The 22,939-nt window shown below is 44.5% G+C and overlaps 1 protein-coding gene and 1 long non-coding RNA gene across 3 annotated transcripts in view; one reads left to right on the forward strand and one right to left on the reverse strand.

The window, feature by feature from the left end:
* The window catches only part of ANTXR1 (ANTXR cell adhesion molecule 1), a 222,562-nt gene that overhangs the window by 127,300 nt on the left and 72,323 nt on the right, over window positions 1-22,939 (forward strand). For both annotated transcript variants that reach the window (XM_043603551.1, XM_043603552.1), the window contains exon 13: window positions 6,827-6,922. In XM_043603551.1, the coding sequence (XP_043459486.1) occupies window positions 6,827-6,922 (96 nt within the window). The remainder of the gene's footprint in view (window positions 1-6,826; window positions 6,923-22,939) is intronic.
* LOC122496947 overlaps window positions 1-22,939 on the reverse strand; it is a 121,955-nt gene that overhangs the window by 73,688 nt on the left and 25,328 nt on the right. The gene's annotated exons all lie outside the window — the stretch shown is intronic.

A 22,939-nucleotide genomic window follows, 5' to 3' on the forward strand; every position in this document is an offset into this window, starting at 1 on the left:
GTGAGATGGGGAATAGCACAAAGTTTCTTTAATTTGAGTCTCCCCCAGTCTCCCAATGATTCTTCTCAATGTTATCCTCCTCTCTTTACCATGGCAACCCACAAAACAAAACCGAAAGGAGCAGCAATGCTTGGTGCTCTGTTGTCCAGAGGCCTGCTTCTCTCTCATCACAGCACAAGCAGGCCCAGGCCAGATCCCTCGCCCTCATGCCCTGCATCAGAAATCCAAAATTACCTACAACCTACCAAGTAAGAGATGCTTCCATTATTCAGGTTTCCAAATCTATATCCTTGAAGACAGTGCTTCCTTGTCTTAAAAGAGATGCCCTCATTTGGTGAGCTGGCAACAGAAGGAACTAAAGAAATCTATGATGCAGGGATTTGGACTTTCAAGCCAGGCAGCCCTCCGGGATGGTTACCCTAACAATGAGGACCTGGCTGGAGGGAAGGAGCAGGGCTGAGCACCGCGCCTTCATATTTAAGAAGGCATGAAATTATTCACCGAAGGAAATGGATGATTACCCTCCCCCCGAACTGGAAGAGGCACCACCGTAGGCTGCCTGCGTTCCCACCTGCCTTTCAGCTCTATTCACATACCCCAGAACCCCCCCACCTGTAATTATTGTTTAATTAAAGAGCCCTGTTGGTGTTTTACAACTTTTCATTTTTTAAATAAAACAAGAATTTAACTTGTGTTGAGATTTAGGCTGTCAGAAAAATCACAGTGGTAGGAATCAATCTTTGCTATTTATCTGCTTCTTTTTTTTCTCTGAAATCTTTTGAAGGTTTCCGGAAAATTACACACAAGAGCTGCCCAGCAAGGGCAGGCATCAGAGTCTAAGAGTTTGCTAAGCAAGTCAGCTCCTGCTCTCTTGGTGTCATAAAATCAGGTCCCTTCCTCCCTTCCCCTCCCCAGTGAGGGCTCTCAGAGAGCTTGGAGTATGTGTCTGTGTCACCCTGGAGGCTGGTACCTGTTGAAATTACGAGGTCTCAGAAGCCACTTTGCTCTCTGTCAGCTGGCCATCCACAACAGGGCCTGTACAGACACAATTCCGTAACAGGGCCACTGACCTAAATGGCCCCACTCAGTCCTGTGGTGCGACCGTGTGGGCCTGGGGGCGAGGGGGTCTCTTCAGTCTTGACCATCTTTGCCCTGGTGAAGGGGGAGAGCAGAGGCTAAGCCCACACACCTGTCCTAAGTCAGGATGAGAGAACAGACAGCCCGAGACCCTCCTGGAATTATCCAGCAATAAGCTTTGGGGAGCAGGCCCACGGGGCATGCCGGCAGACCGTGAGCTGGGACACAGAAGGGCAGGCCAGTGGCTAGAGCCCAAGGAGTCAAGGCAATTGGTACCAGAGCAAAAGAATGGAGCCGGGCTCCATTGTGGGGGCTCTGAAACATTCCACATGCCTTCCAGCCAATGGCAGAGCCTGCTCCTTAGCACCCAAGAGGGTTCTTCATTTTGGGACTTGGTAAAGATGCAAAAGAACTGGTTTAGAATAAGCGACTAATTTTGTGAATGAAGCAAATACCATTTACTAAACAGTGCAGATGTGTACATGTTTGTATACTATATACTGATACATATTCAACAGGTTCTGTAGGGCCATCCTCACGTATGTTGTCAGTCCCTCCTGAACAAGGTTACGGAGTGAAACTGCAAGCCAAGACTATAAGGGGAAGGCGGGCCCTGCTGTGGTCCATTCCAGTTTTGCAACATTAAAATTGTGGGCATATAAATGTCTGTAAGTGGTTTGTATGTGGGAGGTCCCGGCTAAGGTCTTCGCTGAGTTTCCATTTTCCTCGCCTGCAAAAAGGGAGTAACAATTCCTACAAGACTACTTTCACAAGGTGCATTTAATTAAATGAGATAATACATACATACGCTTTACATAGCACCAGCAACACAGGCAGCACACAATAATGGTCAGCCATTGTTAGTAAAATCAGGGCCAAACTTGTCCATGAAAATGTAAACGTTTCCAAAGGGTGACCCTGTAAAGTGTCATCCTGAAAGAACCGGACAGCATTGCGGCAGGCCTCCACCTGGGCCTTTGACCCCCAATCTCTCCCTCCTTGAGGCCATACTCTAGAATGTCGAAAGCACTTGCTTCCCAAGAAACAAATCCAATAACGGTGCACCGGAGTCCCCTTGGCTCCGAATAGAAGCCATGCTCCTCTGCTCAGCTTGCACAGCCTCTCACAGTGACGTCCCCACTTCCCTTCCACTCCTACCCAATGCCTTTCTCTGCAGGAATGCCAGCTTCTCCTCCACCCTGCAGGCCCAGAGCTCAGTGCCACCTCCCAAGCACTCGGTTCTTAGCACTTGCTGAAAGCAATAGACTGCTGGTTACACCTGTGAAGTGTGGAACCAAACACCCCAGGTTCAATTCCGCTCTCTTCCTGTGACGTAGCGAAGTTTCTTTACCTGTCCTCGCCTTAGTATTTCTATCTATAAGATGTGAGAAATAATATTATTAAATTCATTTGGTTGTTAATGAGAATTAAGTGAGGTAACATACAGAAAGCATGTTAGTACATACAGTTAGTCCCTGACACATAGTAAGTACTCGGTAAATATTACCTGCGCTTATAGTAATTATCATCATCATCATCATTCGACAAGAATGTAAATTCTTTTTTTTTAATGGTTATTTATTTATTTTGAGAGAGAGAGAGAGAGAGAGAGCAGGGGAAGGTCATAGAAAGGGAGAGAGAGAATCCCAAGCAGGCTCCACACTATGGGCACAGAGAAGATGAACCATAAGATCATGACCTGAGCCAAAATCAAGAGTTGGATGCTTAATCAACTGAACCACCCAGGTGTCCCCAAAACGTAAATTCTATAAGAATAGAGACTGTCTATATCGTTCACTGCCTGACACATGAAAGGTGCTCAGTGTACAGCTGTTGAATAACACCCAGCCCCCGGCATGTGGTTCACTGTTTCTACAACTCCTTCAGCAGACTATGAGTGCCTTGGTTCTGTCTAATCAATCCTGCATCTCTGAGGTCTGCTCAGTGGGCACAGAACAGGTCCTCAATAAACGTTTGCTGAATGAATATGCGAAGGAACTCTGAGGTTACATGTGCATGCTATATCCCAGGAAAACATTGGCTCCAGGTCTAGGTTTATCAAAAATTCATACCCTAAGTTTGATGGTGACCCTTTTGCACTCGGTATATACGTAATGGTTGCGGGAAGATCTTGAAAAGCAGGCGGTGCATTTGGGGGCTGCTTCTGGGCCTGTCTCCAGAGCAGGACAAAGTGCCTCCAGGAGCTCCTGGCCTGTGCATGCTCACTCCCCCTCCCCCTGCACCTTGCCCCCTCCTGAGCCCCACAGCTGTGCTCCTCCACAGCGGGGGAGAGCTGTGCCTGATAAGGGGCAGACCAAGCCTGGCTGGAGGGAAGCCAAACATAGGTGGCTTCCTGGTCTCAATCCAGGAAGTCTTCCCCCAGTATGGAAGCCTCCTCTCTTTCCTGGTGGGCCGGGTCTTTCTCCCTCCCTGCTTCACAGGAAACCTTCTCCTTCTTCCAGAAGGAAGTATAAACATTTCCCCCACAGTATCTGAGCTTTTCTGCTTCGGTTCTTCTATGTAAAATGAAAAGAAAATCAGGAGGGTGGAGAGATTGAGTATAATGTGAATAAATGCAGTCTTTGCTAAATTATAACTCAATACCAAAAGACTGCTGTTTTATGAGACTTTCAGTAACCAAAACTATTTATTATTCTAAGTGCAAGCAGATTTATGATCTGAAACGCCCACCATGTTTGCTGTTCTGAGGAACTGGAGGGAGGGCGAGGTACAGTGCAGTGTTTGACATGATAGCCTTCATGCCAGCTGTGCAGCTGTGTCTACCGGCCCCTGAGGTAGCTCATCTGTCTTCCCGTCAGTGCAGTGGGGCAGCTGAGGGTTAGTATCTCCATTTATGGGTGTGGAACATAGAGACTGAGAGGTTACGAGAGTTGTTCTTGACTAACAGTAAGTTTGGGAAACACACATGTGTCTCGCCAAGAGCATCCCTCTTTACCACAGCTCATGCATAAGTGTTGTGGGTCCAGCAGCATCCTCCCTACCATGGCCATGTCCCTCCTCCGGCCCCTGTGCTCTCTCCCCACCCACTGCCCAGCCCTGCACCTGCACCTGCGAGGGTGCACCTCCCTCAGGGGCCATCTGGCATTCCCAAGCCTTGGCTGGGTGGAGCCAGGGTATTTAGTTCCCTGGCTTTTTGGTCAAAGACATTCCAGGGAGTAAGAGCTACCTTTAAACGGCTTCCAGTAGCCCCCGCCAAGCGCTCAGAGTGGGAGTGAGTCAAGTCCCAACTCTGCCATTAACCTGCTGTGCTGCCCTGAATAGGCTGCCCAACCTCGCTCCTCATAAATGGGCTAGGGGGTGGGGGGCAGCTTGGAGAATCTGGTCATGCTGTGAGCAGTCTCCCCCTGAAAACACAGGCCCTGAAGATCATGAGTGTAATTTCGAGAGGGTCACAAGCTTCCATCCCCTTGAGCCCCTCTGTGTACCCCATAGGTCCACTGGCCCTGGGTAAGAACCTCTGGGCCAGTGAGCTTGGGCACCAAAGCATCCACCTGGAGCCCCAAGTACAGATTTTTAAAGAACAACTTCAGTAGTTTATCTTCTTACTACAAGTTGTTTAAAAAAACGAAAACGAGGGGCGCCTGGGTGGCTCAGTCGGTTAAGCGTCCGACTTCAGCTCAGGTCATGATCTCACGGTCCGTGAGTTCGAGCCCCGCGCCGGGCTCTGTGCTGACCGCTCAGAGCCTGGAGCCTGTTTCGAATTCTGTGTCTCCCTCTCTCTCTGACCCTCCCCCATTCATGCTCTGTCTCTCTCTGTCTCAAAAATAAATAAACGTTAAAAAAAATTTTTTTTTAAAAAGAAAAAGAAAACGATTGGGACACCTGGAAGGCTCAGTCAGTTAAGCATCCGACTTCAGCTCAGGTCATGATCTCACAGTTCGGGAGTTCGAGCTCCAAGTCAGGCTCTGCTGATGGCTCAGAGCCTGGAACTGGCTTCAGATTCTGTGTTTCCCTCTCTCTCTCTGCCCTTCCATCCCCCTCAAAAATAATGAACATAAAAAAAATTTTTTTTAAAAAGAAAACGATTTTTTAAAAAAGAAAATTATCATAAACCAACTGCCTGCAAAACTACTATTAATAATATCCCTCAGTCTTTCTCTCTCACTAATTTATACATAAATCCACTTATGTCAGAAATGGTTTCACATGTCATTTAACTATTATTTGAAAACAGAAAACAATGTCTATACAGTAATTGGTTGCATGGGAGTTCTGTAATGTATTGTTAGCCATTCCCTAATTCAAAACAACATTTAGGTTGTTTTCCATGGTGATGCTTATGATCAGTTGTCATCATCTGTGCAAACATACCTGATTATTTTGGGGAACTAAACGTGGAATTTCCAGCTTTACTCAGAAAGGGTACCATGACAACTAATACCTATGACAATTTGCTCTTCAGCTTGCCCTCCCCCACCCTCACCCTCAAAAGTTGTGCCCATTTTCACTCCCACCAGCTGGAGGTGAGGGCGGGTGGAGGGGGCTTAAATCTGCTTCCCTGAACCAGCAGCCCTAGAATACTGACACCGAGTGGGATCTCTGCTAAAAGGTAACAACCATCTCAGACACAACTGTGTCTATTTGCAGTAACAACCGTGTCAGTAACAACCGTGTCTATTTGCAGGACCGGCCTAGGCACGTTTTGAAGTGGGTAAAATTTGTCTTTGGTGCCTGCCTTGCCCCCTGGCCGGAACTTGACAGCCACTTGATCTGACAGCAGCCTTGACTCAGCCACCACTCCCCTTGCCTCCTGGGTTCTCTTTCAGCCGCTCCCCACCTCCCCCTCTCCCCCACCCCCCACCCCGTGCCTGGAATCCATCTGCCCTTTATTTCGTCCTATCAGCTGGCTCTAGACTTCGCCTCCCGGATCAGTTCTGGGCATCCCTGGGAACGGGATGGGGGGAGCAGGCTGAATCCTGAGCAGAACTGTCCACAGTGCAAGGCAGGTGGTAGCAGGAACAGCAGACCCAGGGAGTAGGAGGATGTCACCAGGCAGAGGGTGATAGGCCAGAGGCAAAGGCAGTCGTCGGTCACCTCCATGCCTCCTGGTTATGTGGGCAACCGCCCGCCCTGGCTTTTGCAGGGTTGGTCCTTCAGAATGCTCTTCCTAGAGGGGGCACCTGAGTGGCTCAGTCAGTTGAGCATCAGAGCCTCCGACTCTTGATTTCGGCTCAGGTCATGATCTCACCATTGGTGGGATCGAGCCCCGTGTTGGGCTCTGTGCTGACAGTGCGTAGCCTGCTTGGGATCTTCTCTCTCCCTCTCTCTGCCCCTCCCCTCTCACTCTCTCTGTCTCTCTCAAAATAAACAAACTTTATATTATAGATGTAGATATAGATATAGATATATAGTTATATAGATATACAGATATAGATATAGATATATAGATATATTTTGATATATATATCAAAATAAACAAACATATATATAATATATATATGTGTGTTCAGAGACGAGCAGGGCCTTCTGAAAAGACAAATGAAGGGCCATTTCTCGAGAGAATTGGCTATGTGGAGTGTGTTGTCCAGAATGTTCAGCAGAGTTTCAACCTTCTGTGGGTTGTTTTTGTTTTTGTTTTTGTTTTGTTTTGTTTTGGCAAACTGTGCTCTTCTCTGGGCCTTAAGTCTGCATATCAGTGATGGGAATGCGGGGAGGGAGAGGCTACAGGTGTCTCTGGCTGCCCACATGGCCGACCCACTGCTGACCACCCTCTTTCTTGGTCCCACAGTCGGATGGCTCCATCCTGGCAATTGCCCTGTTGATCCTGTTCCTGCTCCTGGCCCTGGCTCTCCTCTGGTGGTTCTGGCCCCTCTGCTGCACCGTGGTAAGTGCCCCAAGCTCCTCTTCCTCACCTCAGGCCTCAAGCAGAAGGTGATACAAGGTTAACAGGACCATCAGTAGGAGACGGTGACAAAAAACTACATAAAGATTAAGGACAAATTTTGCATTGTTTATGTAATTTGTACAAAGTTGGCACAAACTAACATTGCTTGATGGAACCTCAAGTCATTGGGAATCAGTACGGGTAGGGAGTGAGACTGCCAGCCTTTAGGTAGGGCCGTCCAGGTGCCCGCTCTGGTTCTAGTGCTCAGGAAGGACCCCCAGAATGTTGTAAATGGCGAGTGTTATTTGACATGAATCTCACACGCGCGCGCATGCACGCGCGCACACACACGTTGAGTTGCACCCGCTAATACTCTTTCAAGACGACGCTGGCCTTGGCAGCCAGTCTGCCCATCTGAGGGAGTGCCGTCGACCTCTTTATTTTTAATAATAATGAGTGGCACCTGCCTTCATTTCATTACTTGTAGCTAACATTTATAGGACACATCTACCCCGTGCCCAGACTAGTCTAACCACTTAGGCTACGAGATGGATAAAAATCTGTCCCCTCCCCATCATGCTCGTCAGGAGCCACCACATGGCCCTGGCTAGTGTCTCCCCAAATAGCTTCAGGCCTGGCATAACCTGCCATCACCTGCTGCACCCAAAGGAGGAAATGTGCCTGTTTATCAATTTTTATTCCCTGGCCCCTAGACTAGGAGAAGCCCAAACAAAATCATATCCAAATGAAGGAAAACACCGTTTGCTTTCACATGCCTACTCCCAGCCCACATTCAGCCTTTATGTAGACTCAGAGGGTGCACTGTAAGCCCAGGCGGGTTTGAAGTGAGCGCCGCTGGACTGCCCCCCATCTGCCATTCCCTGTCTCTTAGTTCTTCCCCAGAGGGCCCCTCAGGGGAGGCAGTGAGCCTCTCCAGGCAAGAACTTGTCCTCATTTTCTCTCTGAGCATTCAGTCCACAGCGCGAGGAAACTCACATCTGCGTGTGGAACTGAGCTCAGCAAGGGCCCCAAACTCACAGAGCGCTGGGCTCAAAAAGGCAGGGAGAGGGCTTCGAATGACATTTGAAAGAGGTGGTGAAAGAAGGAGATGAGAAGCTTGACCGGGATGTGGATGCATGTGGCAGGGACTTCTGGAAAGAAAGAGGCTCTTGCACCAGCAGAGGCCCTGGGTGTTGAGGGAAAGAGATGACTTTCAGTAGATCGGGACGTGTGTGCAGGCAGGACCCAGGACAGACTCAAGTCTCTGGTCAGCCGGTGCAAGCCAGACCCGACTGACTGGACTGACTCACCGCGACTGTGCACACATTCTTCCAGCAGCAGCCCCAAAAGTCAAATGGTGTTTTCAATACTTAAGGCCACACAACTGTTTTATTTTGAGGATAAAAACAAAACAAAACAAAACAAAACGCCATGAGTCAGCCAGGGTGCTTTCTATGGTGATTCAAAAACAATTTTCAAGTCTGAAGTTCTAAGGAGGGAAAACCCCACTCAGTGGGGTTCTTAAAGAAGAGGGTGGCCAGGGCCAGTGGCAGTGATGGTGGCCGGCAGTGAGCACCAGACCTTCTACTGGAGGCATCACCCTGTTCACCCAGTCCCTTGCATTCTTAAAAACAGTTAGTCCTGGGTGGGGACAGCTGGGAACAATAGAACAGCTAGCAGTGCTCCATCACATATTAGCTGTGTGATCTGGGGCAAGTTACCCAACCTCTCTGAACTTGTTTCCTCATTGTATAATGAAGAGGATAAGAGCATCTCCTCCTCATAAGGAGATGGTAAAGATTAAAGGAGTCATATATACACTGCTTAGAACAGTACCTTTGCACATAGTAAATGCTGTGTATTATTATCACTATTAAAAAATATTTACTATAATAGGAATATACTACTGTACGTCATGGCATTACATTCATATTGGTGCAAAATGTCTCTTTCTGACATATAACACTGCATAAGTTTGGGGCGCCTGGGTGGCTTGGTCGGTTGAGCGTCTGACTTCGGCTCAGGTCATGATCTCACGGTCCGTGAGTTCGAGCCCCGCGTCGGGCTGTGTGCTGACAGCTCAGAGCCTGGAGCCTGTTTCGGATTCTGAGTCTCCCTCTCTCTCTGACCCTCCCCTGTTCATGCTCTGTCTCTCTCTGTCTCAAAAATAAATAAACGTTAAAAAAAAAATAACATTGCATAAGTTTAAGGTATCCAACATAATGATTTGATACATGCATATATTGCAAAATGTTTACTATAATAAGTCTGATCAACATCCATCACCTCACAATGTCACAAAGTTTTTTCTTTGTGATGAGAACTTTAAGATTTACTCCCTTAGCAGTTCTTAGCAGCTGTCAAATATACCATACAGTATTGTTAACTACGGTCACCATACTGTACCTTACATCCCCAGATTTTATTTATCTTAAACGTGGAGGTTTGTACCTTTTGACCCCCTTCTCCCAATTCCCCCACCACCCACCCCTCCAACCCCACCTCTGGCAACCACAAATCTGATCTGTTTCTATGAGTTGGGGTTTTTTTTTAGATTCCACATATAAGTGACATCACACAGTATTTGTATTTCTTCATTTGACTTACTTCACTTAGCATAATGCCCTCAAGTTATGTCCAGGTTATGGCAAATAGCAGGAGTTCCTTCCTTTTTATGGCTGAATAATATTCCATTATATGTGTGTACTACATTTTCTTTACCCATTCATCTATCGATGGACACTTGGGTTGTTTCCATGTCTTGGCTATTGCAAATAAGGCTGCAGTGAACATGGGGGTTCAAGAAGATACTTCTTCAGGATAATGATTTTATTTCCTTTGGAGATATACCCAGAAGCGGGATTGCTAGATCATATGGTAGTTCTATTTTTTATTTTTTAAGGAACCTCCATATCCAATTTACATTCTCACCAGCAGTGCACAAGGGTTCCCTTTTCTCCACATCCTCACCAGTGTTTGTTATCTTTTGTCTTGTTGATGACAGCTGGCCATTCTAATTGTTGTGAGGTGATATTTCACTGTGGTTTTAATTTCCAGGGAAAGGTCTCTGAAATAACGTCTTTTATTACTGGAAGCAGTGTCACCCAAGGCCAGATTGTTTTGCAATATTCAAAATATTTTTCAATGAATTTATCTGGTTAAGTCCATGTTGCTTTGGAAAGCAGCCAAAATGTCTTAATGTGATCTGCTTTTGTAAGTCCCAAAGGATCTCTTTACAAGGGAAGATCTTGGAGATTAATTTTCCTGTTTATGATGTGTATAAAAACTGCCCTCACCCGTATTTCTGAAAGCTGGCCAGGGCTCTGATGCTTGGTGTGCCCCCAGAAACTACTTGTTGACCGGTGGCTTTCTTGAAGAGTGATGAGATATGATGCGACAAGATAAAGTCACGTGTTTTCTAAAGGGAGTACACAGGAAGAGGGCAAACATCACCTCCCACCCCATTCCAGGATCCTGGTTCAGAAGATGCAGGAAGTTTCTCTCCCTTGAAGGTTAACACCTCTAGCCACAGCTCTGGGACTAGCAGAGAGCATCCTTGTAAATGACAGTCCTGAAAGCTTCCTCTGTCATGCTCCCTGCCTTGTCCCAAGGAAATGCAGGAAATGCCCCCTGACCAGGTACTAAAGCAGCATCGTGATGATGGGAAACAGCCAGGGAGCAGAAGGGTCTTGCAAAATGTGGGGTACAAGAGGTTTGTCTCTGTTGCAAAGTTTTCTCCAGGAGTGATATGCAAAACATTTAACAACCTGCAAGGCTCTCCACCCCAACTGAGCCAAATATCAACCCTTTAGTGGCTGGATATGGGGCAGGGGTGGGGGGCAGTCCACAAAATCCTGGAGGGTTGCTGGGGGTAGAAGGGCAGGCATTCGGATTGCTATTTACTGATCATAAGGAGCATTTTAAAATGTAATGACCAGTATGAGCAGACCAGACACAGTGGTTACTATCAGTCCTGCCCTCTGCCTCAGCATCCTTGCTTCTTGCTGGCCTTGTCTGGCAGAAGAAATCTGAAGGGTGACCTGTGCTGCCTACTGCATTTTGTCTTTTTTAAAGGACCCCATTCCCTCTGGGCTCTTACCCTCCAGCTGAATGGAACCTGGGGTGACTTACTGCCCACAGAGCATAGTATTGTCTATCCATCACGACGGATGGGAAGAGACAGGTAATTGGCCAGATAGATCCTGAATCAAAACTTTTTATGTGTTTCCCGAATCGGTCCTCAGGATCCCCAGGTAAACCTTTGGCTTCTAAGATTTCTACGTTGATTCACTGGCACAAAAACACCCACACTGAAAGGGAAAGAGGTATTGGACCATATCACCCTGGACTTATTTGCATTTTCAAAAAGGGAATTCAAGGGTCAATATTTTACCAGAAAGAAATAAAGCCCTGCCTCAGTTCCACAAGGGGCATTGCAGAATGCCCCTTTAAATCATGTGGTGGCCACTCCATCTACTCATAAGTTTGGTCCAATATTACTGAAATCTCTAAGTTGAACTTTAAAAAGAAGAAGGTTAAGAAACCTAAATGAGAAGAGAATCATGGAAAAAAAGAGCTGAAATATATTAGAAAAGTAAATGTTTTGAATGACTTGAATGCATAGAGAAAAAAGGTCAACAATGAATCAGTGATATGAGAGCACTACTATTCTAGAAAATGCAGGCAGTCCTGCATTTCATAAATTACATGGATGTTGCAATGTAATGTTTTATATGTATCAAATTACATAACAAAAGACATTTATGGCAGTTTCTTAAATAAAATCGTAGAAATGTGCCCACTTTCTTGGGAGGTTAATGGTATATCAGGAATCCCATGTAAAAAGATCTTGCTGTATTTTGCCAGATAAAAAATTCTGGTGAGGCAGCTGGCTGATTCAGTCGGTAGAAGATGTGACTCTTGATCTCAGGGTTGTTAGTCTGAGCCTCCTGTTGGGTGTAGACATTACTTAAAAATAAAAATCTTAAAGGGGCACCTAGGTGGCTCAGTCGGTTGAGCATCTGACTTTTGATTTCAGCTCAGGTCATGATCTCACAGTTCATGGAATCGGGCCCCTTGTCAGGCTCTGTGCTGACAGCATGGAGCCTGCTTGGGATTCTCTCTCTCCCTCTCTCTCTCTCTCTCTCTCTGCCCTCCCCCACTCGTGCTCACTCTCACACACTCTCTCTCAAAATAAATAATAGACATTTTTTAAAAAATAAAATAAAAAAAATAAAATCTTAGGGGTGCCTGAGTGGCTAGTTGGTTGAGCATCCAACTCTTGATTTTGACTCCGGTCATGATCTTGCCGTTCGTGAGATCAAGCCTCACTTCAGGCTCCACACTGACAGTGCAGGGCCTGCTTGGGATTCTCTCCCTCTCTCTCTTTGCCCTCCCCCCATTTATGCACACTCTCTCTCTCTCTCAAAATAAATAAACTTTAAAAAAATAATAAAATCTTTTTTAAAAATTCTGGAGATTGGTTGCATAACAATGTGAATATACTTAACACTACTGAACTGTACTCTTAAAAATGGTTAAGAGGGGCGCCTGGGTGGCTCAGTCGGTTAAGAGGCCGACTTTGGCTCAGGTCACGATCTCGCAGTCCATGAGTTCAAGCCCCGCGTCGGGCTCTGTGCTGACAGCTCAGAGCCCGGAGCCTGTTTCAGATTCTGTGTCTCCCTCTCTCTGACCCTCCCCCGTTCATGCTCTGTCTCAAAAATAAATAAACATTAAAAAAATTTTAAAAAAAAGAAAAAAAATGGTTAAGATGATAAGTTTTAGGTTATGTGTTTTTTATCACAATTAGAAAGAAAAAAAAAAGAGACCCTGCTATAAAGTTACAGTTCTTCTGATCTTCTGAAATCCAGCTATTTAAATGATGCTCTTTAGGTGAAATCAAATCATTATATTTCTGTTCATATAAAGGCAAATATTTTTATTCAGTTTGTTGAAATAGGATAGTGTGCATGCATCCAGAGTTTTTCCCTATATAAGCAAAATTCTGCTCTGTTTTGTTTTGTTTTGTTTGTAATGGCTTTGTAGGTATCTTATGAACAGTTTTTAAGGCACCGTAAAAAAGATCATGTCTCATGCACTTTATTAAATTTCAAGAACAGTTTAACAAATTAAGTCCCTTCGACATCCCCAATGACAACTTGCAAGGGACAAAAATTAATCAAGAACTTGATATGCCTTATTGAAATAAAGTCTTCAAATAATGCTTTCCACACCTTAAAGCATAATATTTAATTTGTAGGGCCAGGCAGCCAAGCTTAACATCAGCAAAGGGATTTACTGATAGTTTGTTTAATAGAAACCTGACTGGTGCAAACAGCTCCTTAGCCAAGCATCTTGAGCCTAGACTCATCCTGCTCTTTAGGTCCCTTTCCAGCCTCCACCCATTTCCATCTGGACACTCCTCACTCTGCAGCTTACAAGATTATTTCTCACTAGCATACAGAACTCGGCCATGGCCTGTCCTCACCCCTGCAGCTCTACACCACACACCGCATACACCCAGTCTGTTCTCATCTCTACCTTGCTTTGTGGCTTCCCTCATCCCTGCCAGGCTGGCCTTATGACTTGCCTTATAACCCAGCCACTGCCATCCTCATGCTTGCTGGGTGAAATGAAAAGAGGTGAGCTGTCATTAAAGACAACTGGGTTCCAGTAGATATCTGCCTCTTCACTCACAGGATTGGGAAAATCCTTCCACCTTAACTTCCCCACTTGGAAAATTTAAAAACTGGAACCATATCGTCTCTAAAGTTGCTTCTTTATATTCTTACCTCCTATAAGTAAATCTATTCCTCCCTTTTGAGATTCCCTGGCCTGTGGTTCTCAAAACTGGGTACACATCAAAATGACCAGAGGATCATATGATGTAAGTAATCAGGGACAGCATGTCCAAACTATGTCCGTGGAACAATAGTACCTACAAGATGTGAACAGGTGTGCTTCAGAACAGGAGTATTTAGACAATGAGTTTGAAAGACACTATTAAACTAAATTGAATAACTGACTTCACTGCAGGACTTCTCAGAATGTTTCATAAGATAATTTGAGCTGTGAATCCCCAAACTTATTTTGATGCTGGAACCCTTCCTTAGCCTATCCCTATCCCCCCACCCCTTCCAAATACCTATTAACATACAGACACCTGGAAGGGCACTAGTATTCTACCAAACACTGTTTGTGTAACATAGTCCTAGAGAATGCTCAAACAGTGGAAAGAGCAGATTCCTGAGTTCTGAGGGGCTGCCTCCTTCCTGGCCTGCTCAGAGGCTGCATCGAAGCCAACAAGCTTGACATGCTACGAACATCATTATGTCTTCCTGTTCCCTATGTGCCCTGCTCAGATCCTATAGGCACTACTCATGGCTGGAATCACCTTGCACATAACCCAGGCAGACCAGACACTCCTTCTCCAAGCCTCAGGGAATCTGAATTCATGGATTTCTTTGAACTGTTTCATTTAATAGAGTTTTGTGGTGATGGGGACATATTATCTAATGGGGAATATACACAGTTATTCTTTTAAGTTACCACGTAAGCCACATAGGCCTGATTGACTAATGTAAAATGCCTGCCACTCACTACTCTCATTTTAATTATCGAGACATTTGCCCTTTTAAGGCAAATTAGGCAAATAAGACCAGATGAGTCTTAAGAGAGATGAGTTGGGGGTGCCTGGGTGGCTCAGTTGGTTAAGCATCTGACTTCATCTCAGGTCATGATCTCATGGATGGTGAGTTCAAGCCCCGCATGGGACTCTGTGCTGACAGCTCAGAGCCCAGAGCCTGCTTCGGATTCTGTATCTCCCTTTCTCTCTGTCTCTGCCCCTCCCCTGCTTGCTCTCTCTCTCTCTCTCTCTCTCAAAAATAAATAAACATTAAGAAAAAAAAATTTTTTAAGACAGATGAGTTGGGAGGCCAAAAACATTTGAAGTTTGAGTTCCAAATGCAAAAAAAGAAAAAAGTTGACCTCATTTCTTTGAAAATTTCTTGTACTACATTCTAGATCAACACCCTTGGCATTAGCCTTTGCTAAACAACAGGGTAAAATTACTGGGTCCAGGCAGTACTTGGACAGCACTAACCCACTCCAGTCAGCTGTGAGGTTTCTATTACATTTAGGTTGTTCGTATAGTAGAAAGATTGACTTCTCTGCCATTAGCTGGAATATCCTAGTTCCTCGATGTTTTCCACATCAAGTTGCCCATTTTCCCTTGTTTTTTTTTTTAGTTTTAATTAGAAGAATAGTTATTATAAAGTTTGGGTATCAGAATGGAAGTCTAGAATTTAAAGCATGAGAGCAAGCATCCCCTTCTACCTGTGAAATTGAAGCCCTTGTTAGATGGCTTTCAGAGCTCGACTGGCATTTCTTGTTTACACAGCTCTGTTCTGATAGCTTCTCCTCAGAAGGAGGCCTATCCTCAGAACCTATGAGGCCATGAGCCAGCAGAAGAGTTAGTGCTAAGAGATCAAGCCAGAAGTCTCAAGATAAGCAGTGTTTTAGATCTAAGGACCCAAAAATCTTTAGCCATCTCCATACAGTATTTATTTGAGCCAACCCCTCCAAGCATGCAAGAAGTAATCATTTGTGAAAAATAAATTACTCTCAATGGTGATATAGTGAGGACTACATAGCAAAACAAAGAAAAAAATTCCTAGAAAAAAATATAATAAAAGTTGTTTCAAATATATATCCAGGCTCATCAGAAAACAGAAGACATTTCCAGGGCCAAAATAAAGAAGGATCTGGAAATCAGATGGTTTGCTGACCCTATAGCAGTGGCAGTCCTAGAGGGGGAAGATTTTCTGATCTCAATAACCTAGACATTTGGTTTAATAGTATACATAAAAGTTTGGGAGTTGGAATGGAGTCTTCTGCCTAAAGCTGGGAACTTGCATATAAGGCTAGGCCATGGGCTTGGTGCATGTGTACATGTATGTCCCTAAGAACTCAAAACCATAATCTCTCAGTTTTAGAGTTCAAATGTGTCTTACCTGTGGCTCTGTAAATTGCAAGCCGAAAAAAGTTGTCAGTTTGGAAGTACTTAGGAATCTGCAGAAGGAAATTCGAATCCTCTGTGGCATGTTGGTCCCTCAATGCAATCCTCATAGGATTCCCATAGGTAAATGCAAATTACCCATGAGCTCACAATCCCAAATTACCAAATACCCAAGGAATATTATTACTCAGATTCCTTGAGGTTTTATAATACACATGGAAAGCACAAAGACCAGAATTTAGATAAGGAAGTCAGGCCCAGTGAGTGGTTCCTTTGTCCTCTCCAGAGTTAACAATGGTTAAGTAGCAGGTACATCAAAAGTTCTCTAAATACCATCATCTCTCCTATAGCATGTGTCCCTAAAAATACCACTGCATTATGGAATTTGGGCTGCAGGACTAATGGGGGAAATGAGTTCAGAGGAGAGGATTCAAACCTGTGTAGTCTAATAAAACAATACACTTCAAAAAAATGAATAATAAACCCAATAAAACTCCGCCACTTCAAGCATCTTAGATTCTTAATTTAAATTATGCTACACTAAATATACCACTTTGCCTCGATTTGTAAAAATAAACTCCTGAAGTTTCCCGGGGCATGTGAGTATGATGTAGCACTGTGGCTTTGAGTTACGGAGGCAGAACGGAAGGAAGGACATTCTTAGGACGAAGTGTCACGACACCAGAGGTGGACGGCTGTGACTCACTGTCTTGTTATTCCTTCTGCGCCAGCTTAAAATAGGAGTCCAGCTTTTGTTGTTTTGCCAGGTTCTTCTTTTCATAACAAAAAAAAAGACAATTTCTGTGGTTTCCAGTCAGACCTCATGCCACGAAAGTGCTGTTCTGCTGCTCACAGTGCGATAACCTTTTCTTCAATCCATGGCACGTGCCTCAATCCTCTTTAAGGCCAATGATGGCTCCCATTGAGTTCCAATCTCCTTTCTTTTGGTTCTTCAGTGTGGCCTCTGACGAAGCTCAGTGTGGGCACTTTTACTCCTGTTGGTCACAGGATGCCCCATCTTCTCTCGTGTTACAAGCTTCTCCTCCACACGCTTAAGCCTCTCCTCCTTCATTCAATCCCTGGATTCTTATGAGCAGGACACACACTGGTTTTGAGGATGTATATTCAGTGCTTTCATGAGGAAAAGCACATAAGCTCAGGAGCAAATATAACTTGCATTGAACAAGGGTAAACGGAAGTGAGAAAGCAGCCACGGTGTGTGGGGGTTTGTGTGTGCCTCCCAGGCCACTGCTGGCAGCTGGACAGCACCTTCACATTCACCCGATGCTATTCAGTGGCACCAAATATAATTCCCTCACACTTTAATATGTTTAATGTTATGTTATGTGATTTTTACCATACAAAAAGACTAATATAGGGGGGCCTGGGTGGCTCAGTCAGTTGGGCGTCCAACTTTGACTCAGGTCATTATCTCATGGTTTGTGGGTTCAAGCCCCACGTCAGGCTCTGTGCTGACAGCTCAGAGCCTGGAGCCTGCTTCAGATTCTGTATCTCTCTCTCTCTCCCCTCCCCTGCTTGTGTTCTATCTCTCAAAAATAAATAAACATTTAAAAAGCTAATATATATATTATATATAATAAAACTATAAAACTAATAAAACTATAAAAACTAATATATATTATATATATAATATATATAATATATAATATATATCATAATATCTTATATATCATAATATATATATTACATAATACATACAATATTACATATATATGATATGTATATCATATATATGTAATATATATAGTATATATACAATGTATATATATTATATATAATATATGATACATATATATGATATATATGTATCATATATTATATATAATATTAATTATTAATATAATATATATTATATTATATATAATATATGCAATATATATGTAATATATATCATATATATGATATATATATGATATATATATATAAAATCTTCTCTTTTGCCTCATGAAAAATCAAATTTTGAGGTACACTGATCTCATAGTTTACTGATTTTATGCCAAGTTTACCTACCACATATGAACAGATTCACATATTACATACCTGTATTGTAATAAAAGAGACTGCAATTGTCACCTTCAAATTTTCAGGAAGCCTTAATAGAAATTTAGTTTGGGACACTATGCTTGGAAAGTGGACTCTTGAACTACAGGCAAGTGAGTTTACTTGGAGGCTGGGGCTAGGGAATAGAATGGGGTATAGATGTATCCAATGAAGTACTATAATTAATATAAATCCAACCTATGACCCTAATGAGATCCTCGTGATGCATCTAAGTGTCACAACCGACTCTCAGCAGTTGGCACTGTTAGCATATTAACTGCTAAAGAAGCATTTATATGGACAGTTGAGAGACCAGTCCTGAATCTTGAATCATTCAAGTGCTTATCTGAGAGGCAAGGAAGTTTAGAATAATAAGGAATGCTTTCTTTATTTACCCTTTCCTCCGTGGGAATGCAAACCCATTCTTCCCAGAAATAGTGACTGAGTAACAAGCATTGAGCCACATGCCAGAGATAAAAGATGGCCAAGAACACACATGTCTTCTAGGGGCTGAGAGTCCAGTGCAGAAGAAAGATGCAAAGATGCAGACATGAACAGTTCACTGAGTTCACTGCTGACAGTGCAGACCGTGAAAGCTAAGATCCGTGTCCTAACTCCCAGGGAACTATCTGGCTAAGATTGCTCCAGGGCCAGGTCCAAGAATCCAGGCCCTGCCAGCTCTCCAGGCAGATGAGCACAAATGCTCACTAGAAAAAGCAAGAGAGTGCCTGTAGGCAGAGCTGAGAGATTCCTCCAGAAACAGTTCCATGTCTTCCCCAGTGCGCTGACAAACGGGCAATCGAGATCCCATAGTTCCTGACAATAGAACAGGGACACCTAATTTTTAGACTGAAACATTTTTGAAACCAGTGTTTTTAATCAGCCATAAGCAACTCTCAACAGGAATGTCTGACCTGAAGCAACAACATACCCCTGAATGCCTAACTGAAGCTAGCATTGTTAGAAATAAGCTAATTCATAATTCTCAAAGTGTGGTCCATGGACCAGGAACATAAGCATCATTTGAGAATTCGTTAGAAATACAAGGACCTCGCTCCAGACCAACTAATGAGAAACTACAGAATGCAGCCCAGAAATCTGTGTTTTAAGAAGCCCTCCAGGTACCTCTGACACTCAGTGAAGTTTAAAATTAAGTTCAAATTAGAGGACATGTTCCTAATTTTGTTAACAGAGTAGTATTTTTTAAGCGGTTCTCTTGAACTTGGTCTGGACAACACAACTGGTTGTGCATCAAGGAAGTGTCTCCTTTGCAACAAGAGAACCACACCTTCAGTGTAGAGGGGGTTGCGGGAGATGCTTCTCATCCAGGTTGTGTAAGGATACTGAACCCCTAAATACAGTTTATGGAGAAAGGGAACCCAAAAAGAAGTCCTCTGTTTTGTCCCACTTCTCAAGCCATAAGATGAACATCTGTCTAAAATGAGCTCATACAGCTTAGCCTACAGCCAACTGCTGCCACAGAGAGGAGTCAGAAAAGATAAAGAGGAGAAATGTGAAATGGTGGTGTGGACATAGCAGGGGACCACGTGGGAATAGCCCGACCTGGCATCCTCCTGCTTCTCATGAGCATGTTGAACTGACTCACGGCTTTAAATGGAATGTCTGGTGAGCCAGTGTGGTTCTCATCTGGTAGAAGAGAGGTGCCTGTGTGAAAAACTGCGTAGATTACATTCTGCATTCCACTACACAGGACGGTAGCAGTAAAGTTAGCAAGAGCAAACCAAGTGGCAACGATCAAAATATACAAATTAGGAGCAAAACTTGAATACTTCTAGAGGGAAAAAAAAATAAGCAAAATAAACTCACCAGGTGCTATATTTCGCCTTAACATTTTATAAAATTAATTTTCAAAGAGAGCATTACAGAGACCTAAACGGTTGAACTTGACTCATAAGACCAGAGTAAGGTTCCTAGGTATCAAACAGGACCTGGGTATATATGATCGTCCTACTGTGTTCATACCATGCCAGCTCTACCTCCACACCTTCATCGTTACCATTTCCAGTAGCCAGACTCAGGGGTGTACGCAAAACTTTCCTTTGTTTTGACTCAATGAGAAGTTGTCAGTAAGATTTCAGTTTAATAAGTTTCTACCTGGTCTTTTCTTTCCTTTATCCATACAACCGCCTCTGTCAAATCCAACCCTATCTCATGTCTACCTACGCAAACATGGCTAAAACTGATAAGAGGGGAGAGGGGGAATTTCTCCCAAGTCACAGCAGAGATAGTTTCAAGAAATTCTCAGATAGCAAAGAAACACTAATAGAATTCAGAAGTCCATATTCCATCTCATTTTTCTTATCCCCTTTACCTCAAGACAGAATTTACACCAACGCAGAAGGATTTCCAGGGCAGTTCTCCCAGGGAAGCAAATGGTCACCTTCTGCCCACTCAAAATACCCAAGCTAAAGACGGTAGTAGGTGGAGAAGTGCTGCCGGCCTCTGGAGGAAAAGCATGTCCCCAGATTTACCCCCCATTCAGTTCTACCATGTTATTCCATAAATATGTTTATTGAATGTTCTCCTTTGAAACATTAATTAAGGAGCTCTTCAACCTACCGTCTTCTATGTGTCCCCCTAATGGGGAAGGATCTGACGAGCCCACTCACAACCAAGAGGAATCTCCCGGAACCTTCTAAGAAGGGCAGTGGGCCAAATCAAGCCTTCTCTTGGCAGTGCTTAGCGCTGGTTCTAACTTGCGTTCTGGTTAGGAATAAACACTTTCTAGTCACACCAGTTGGAAGCAAAGAAGTGTTGAATTAATCTGTTAATTGAAAGTGCTACAAAAGACACTGGGCTATGTGAGATCCCATAGAGGAGAGCTTGAGGGATAGCAAGCATTTAGGCTACAAGTAAGAAGCAATGGGGGCATAGAAGAAGCAGAAAGGTGACCAAGACGCTGAAGCTCAAAAAGTGAAGGGAAGAGTGAAGAGGGATGAAGTGGAGAGGTGGGGCCACATCACACAGGCCTTGTGGAGATGCAGTTTGAGTTTTATCCGGGGGGCCCTGGGCCACTGCGCAGCAAGGCTGTGGTGGTACCGCAGGCTCAAGAGCGACACAGTATGTTGCCCAGCTTCTCTTCTAGGCATGAGCTCTGGTCTTCCGCAGGAGTGAGATGGAGAGGGCTGATGTGCAGAGCACTCCTTTGGGGGCCCATGTGCCGGTCTTGGCACGGGGCTTTGGCTCATTCACAGACAGCCCGTCCAGCTTCGCAGCTTGGAATAATCATGCCATGACTTCAACTTTGCCTGTCTGGATCAAGCTTTGAAACGCTCTCCTGTTGTCCTATGGCAAGCTGCTCCCTGTCCCAGGGGAGGAGGCTGGGTGGTGGTGGAGCTTGAAGCACCAGGAAGACTTCTTCCTCATTCCTGCTCAATGCAGCCAGACACCCAACCAGTAAGGCCAGATTGGAGGTGCCTAATCCTGTTTACCTGAACATGGTGGCATTTTTCCAGAAGCTCAGGTGCCCATTTACAGTGCATAAGCATGGAATCTGGATTACAGATTAATACTTAATAAATTTTGTATCTTGGCATTGTCTTGTAGGTCCCCCTTTGGACATTCAATAGTGGATGTAGATGTAGAATTCAATAAATACTCAGTAAGTGACACTGAACGGCAACCACAGTTGGGTTGGTCTGAGTGATAGGCCACGTGGTGCTGCATTTCCTGGCTGATGTCATGTGCCTACACATATGTGGTGAAACATACTGATGCTCACCACCCTGAAGTCCCTGGTCACTCTCAAGCCCCCTGACCACTTTCTGAACACCAGACTCCTGTCTTACTCATTTTATGAAGCTCTGGCTTGGAAACCACCACACATAGTCATTTAGTATACGCAGGGAGTCAAGTGAAACCTTCCTTAAAGGGGTAATAAAGGAGAGACAGAGAAAGGAGAAAGGAAAGAAAGGAAAAGGAGAATAATAATGGACACACCATTCACTGAACACCCACTCTATACCAGATGTTTGACAAACATTATTGTTCATCATGACGCTACAAGGTCACATTATTCCCATTTAACAGATTAGGAGAGTAGAGCTCAGGGAGGTTCAAGGATTTGTCAAATCTTCACAATCAGAAAAAGGCCGGTCTGGGGTTCGCATTGGACAACGATGCTGCACTTCCATGCGGTGAGGGAAGAAGCTGGTAGCACTGTGAAGACAGAAGCCCAGCTGTTCTGCATGGAACCTCTCTGTATGCCCAGCATACTTGCCATGCACACTGCCCACAGCACTCTTGTCAACATCTGTCTGGGTTTCCCAAATATCCTGCTCTCTCTCTCACTCCCCTCCCAACCCTGCCCTAAGAGAAGAGATGCATTCCAGATTGCCATCCCCAGCTCCTCACTCCTCCCTCCAATTTCTGGACATTTCCTGTTTTCAAATAATCACATTTCCTGTTTTAAAATCAGTAATGGCCCTCCTCAGGGATTTCCCTTAAGGAATTCAGAGCCAGTGTTGAGTGGGTGAGCAAAATCATGGGTTCGTGCTTTCCAAAGACCTTCAGAAGGCTTCCCACAGTGGCCAGGAAGTGGAGGCAGATGAAATGGCAGCTTGAAACCCCTGGAGCCCTTAATCTCTGCCTCTTAATTAATTGAATGCCATCCCTTTAGATGGCTGGAGTCTTCGTTCCCTGACTGGTGTTAATACAACGTCAAGTCAGTAGCCTGTCTAAACATACAGAGATGACATTACAGACAATGGTAGTGTGGGTGAGAGCAGTGGGGATCAGAGCCCAAATGAGGCCCCAAATAATCATCAAATCAAAGGAGACATGTGCTCATGAGGGAAAGGTGAGGAAGACCTTGATGCCCAATAGGCAGCCAGGTCAGCAACCGGGAGAGCTCTCCAACTAAAAGATTAAGGATCTGGTTCGTCCTGTGGGCAGTGCCTGAGCATCCGGGCACAAACAGC

This window comes from Prionailurus bengalensis, chromosome A3 (assembly GCF_016509475.1).
Source record: "Prionailurus bengalensis isolate Pbe53 chromosome A3, Fcat_Pben_1.1_paternal_pri, whole genome shotgun sequence".
NCBI classification, from domain to species: Eukaryota; Metazoa; Chordata; class Mammalia; order Carnivora; family Felidae; genus Prionailurus; species Prionailurus bengalensis.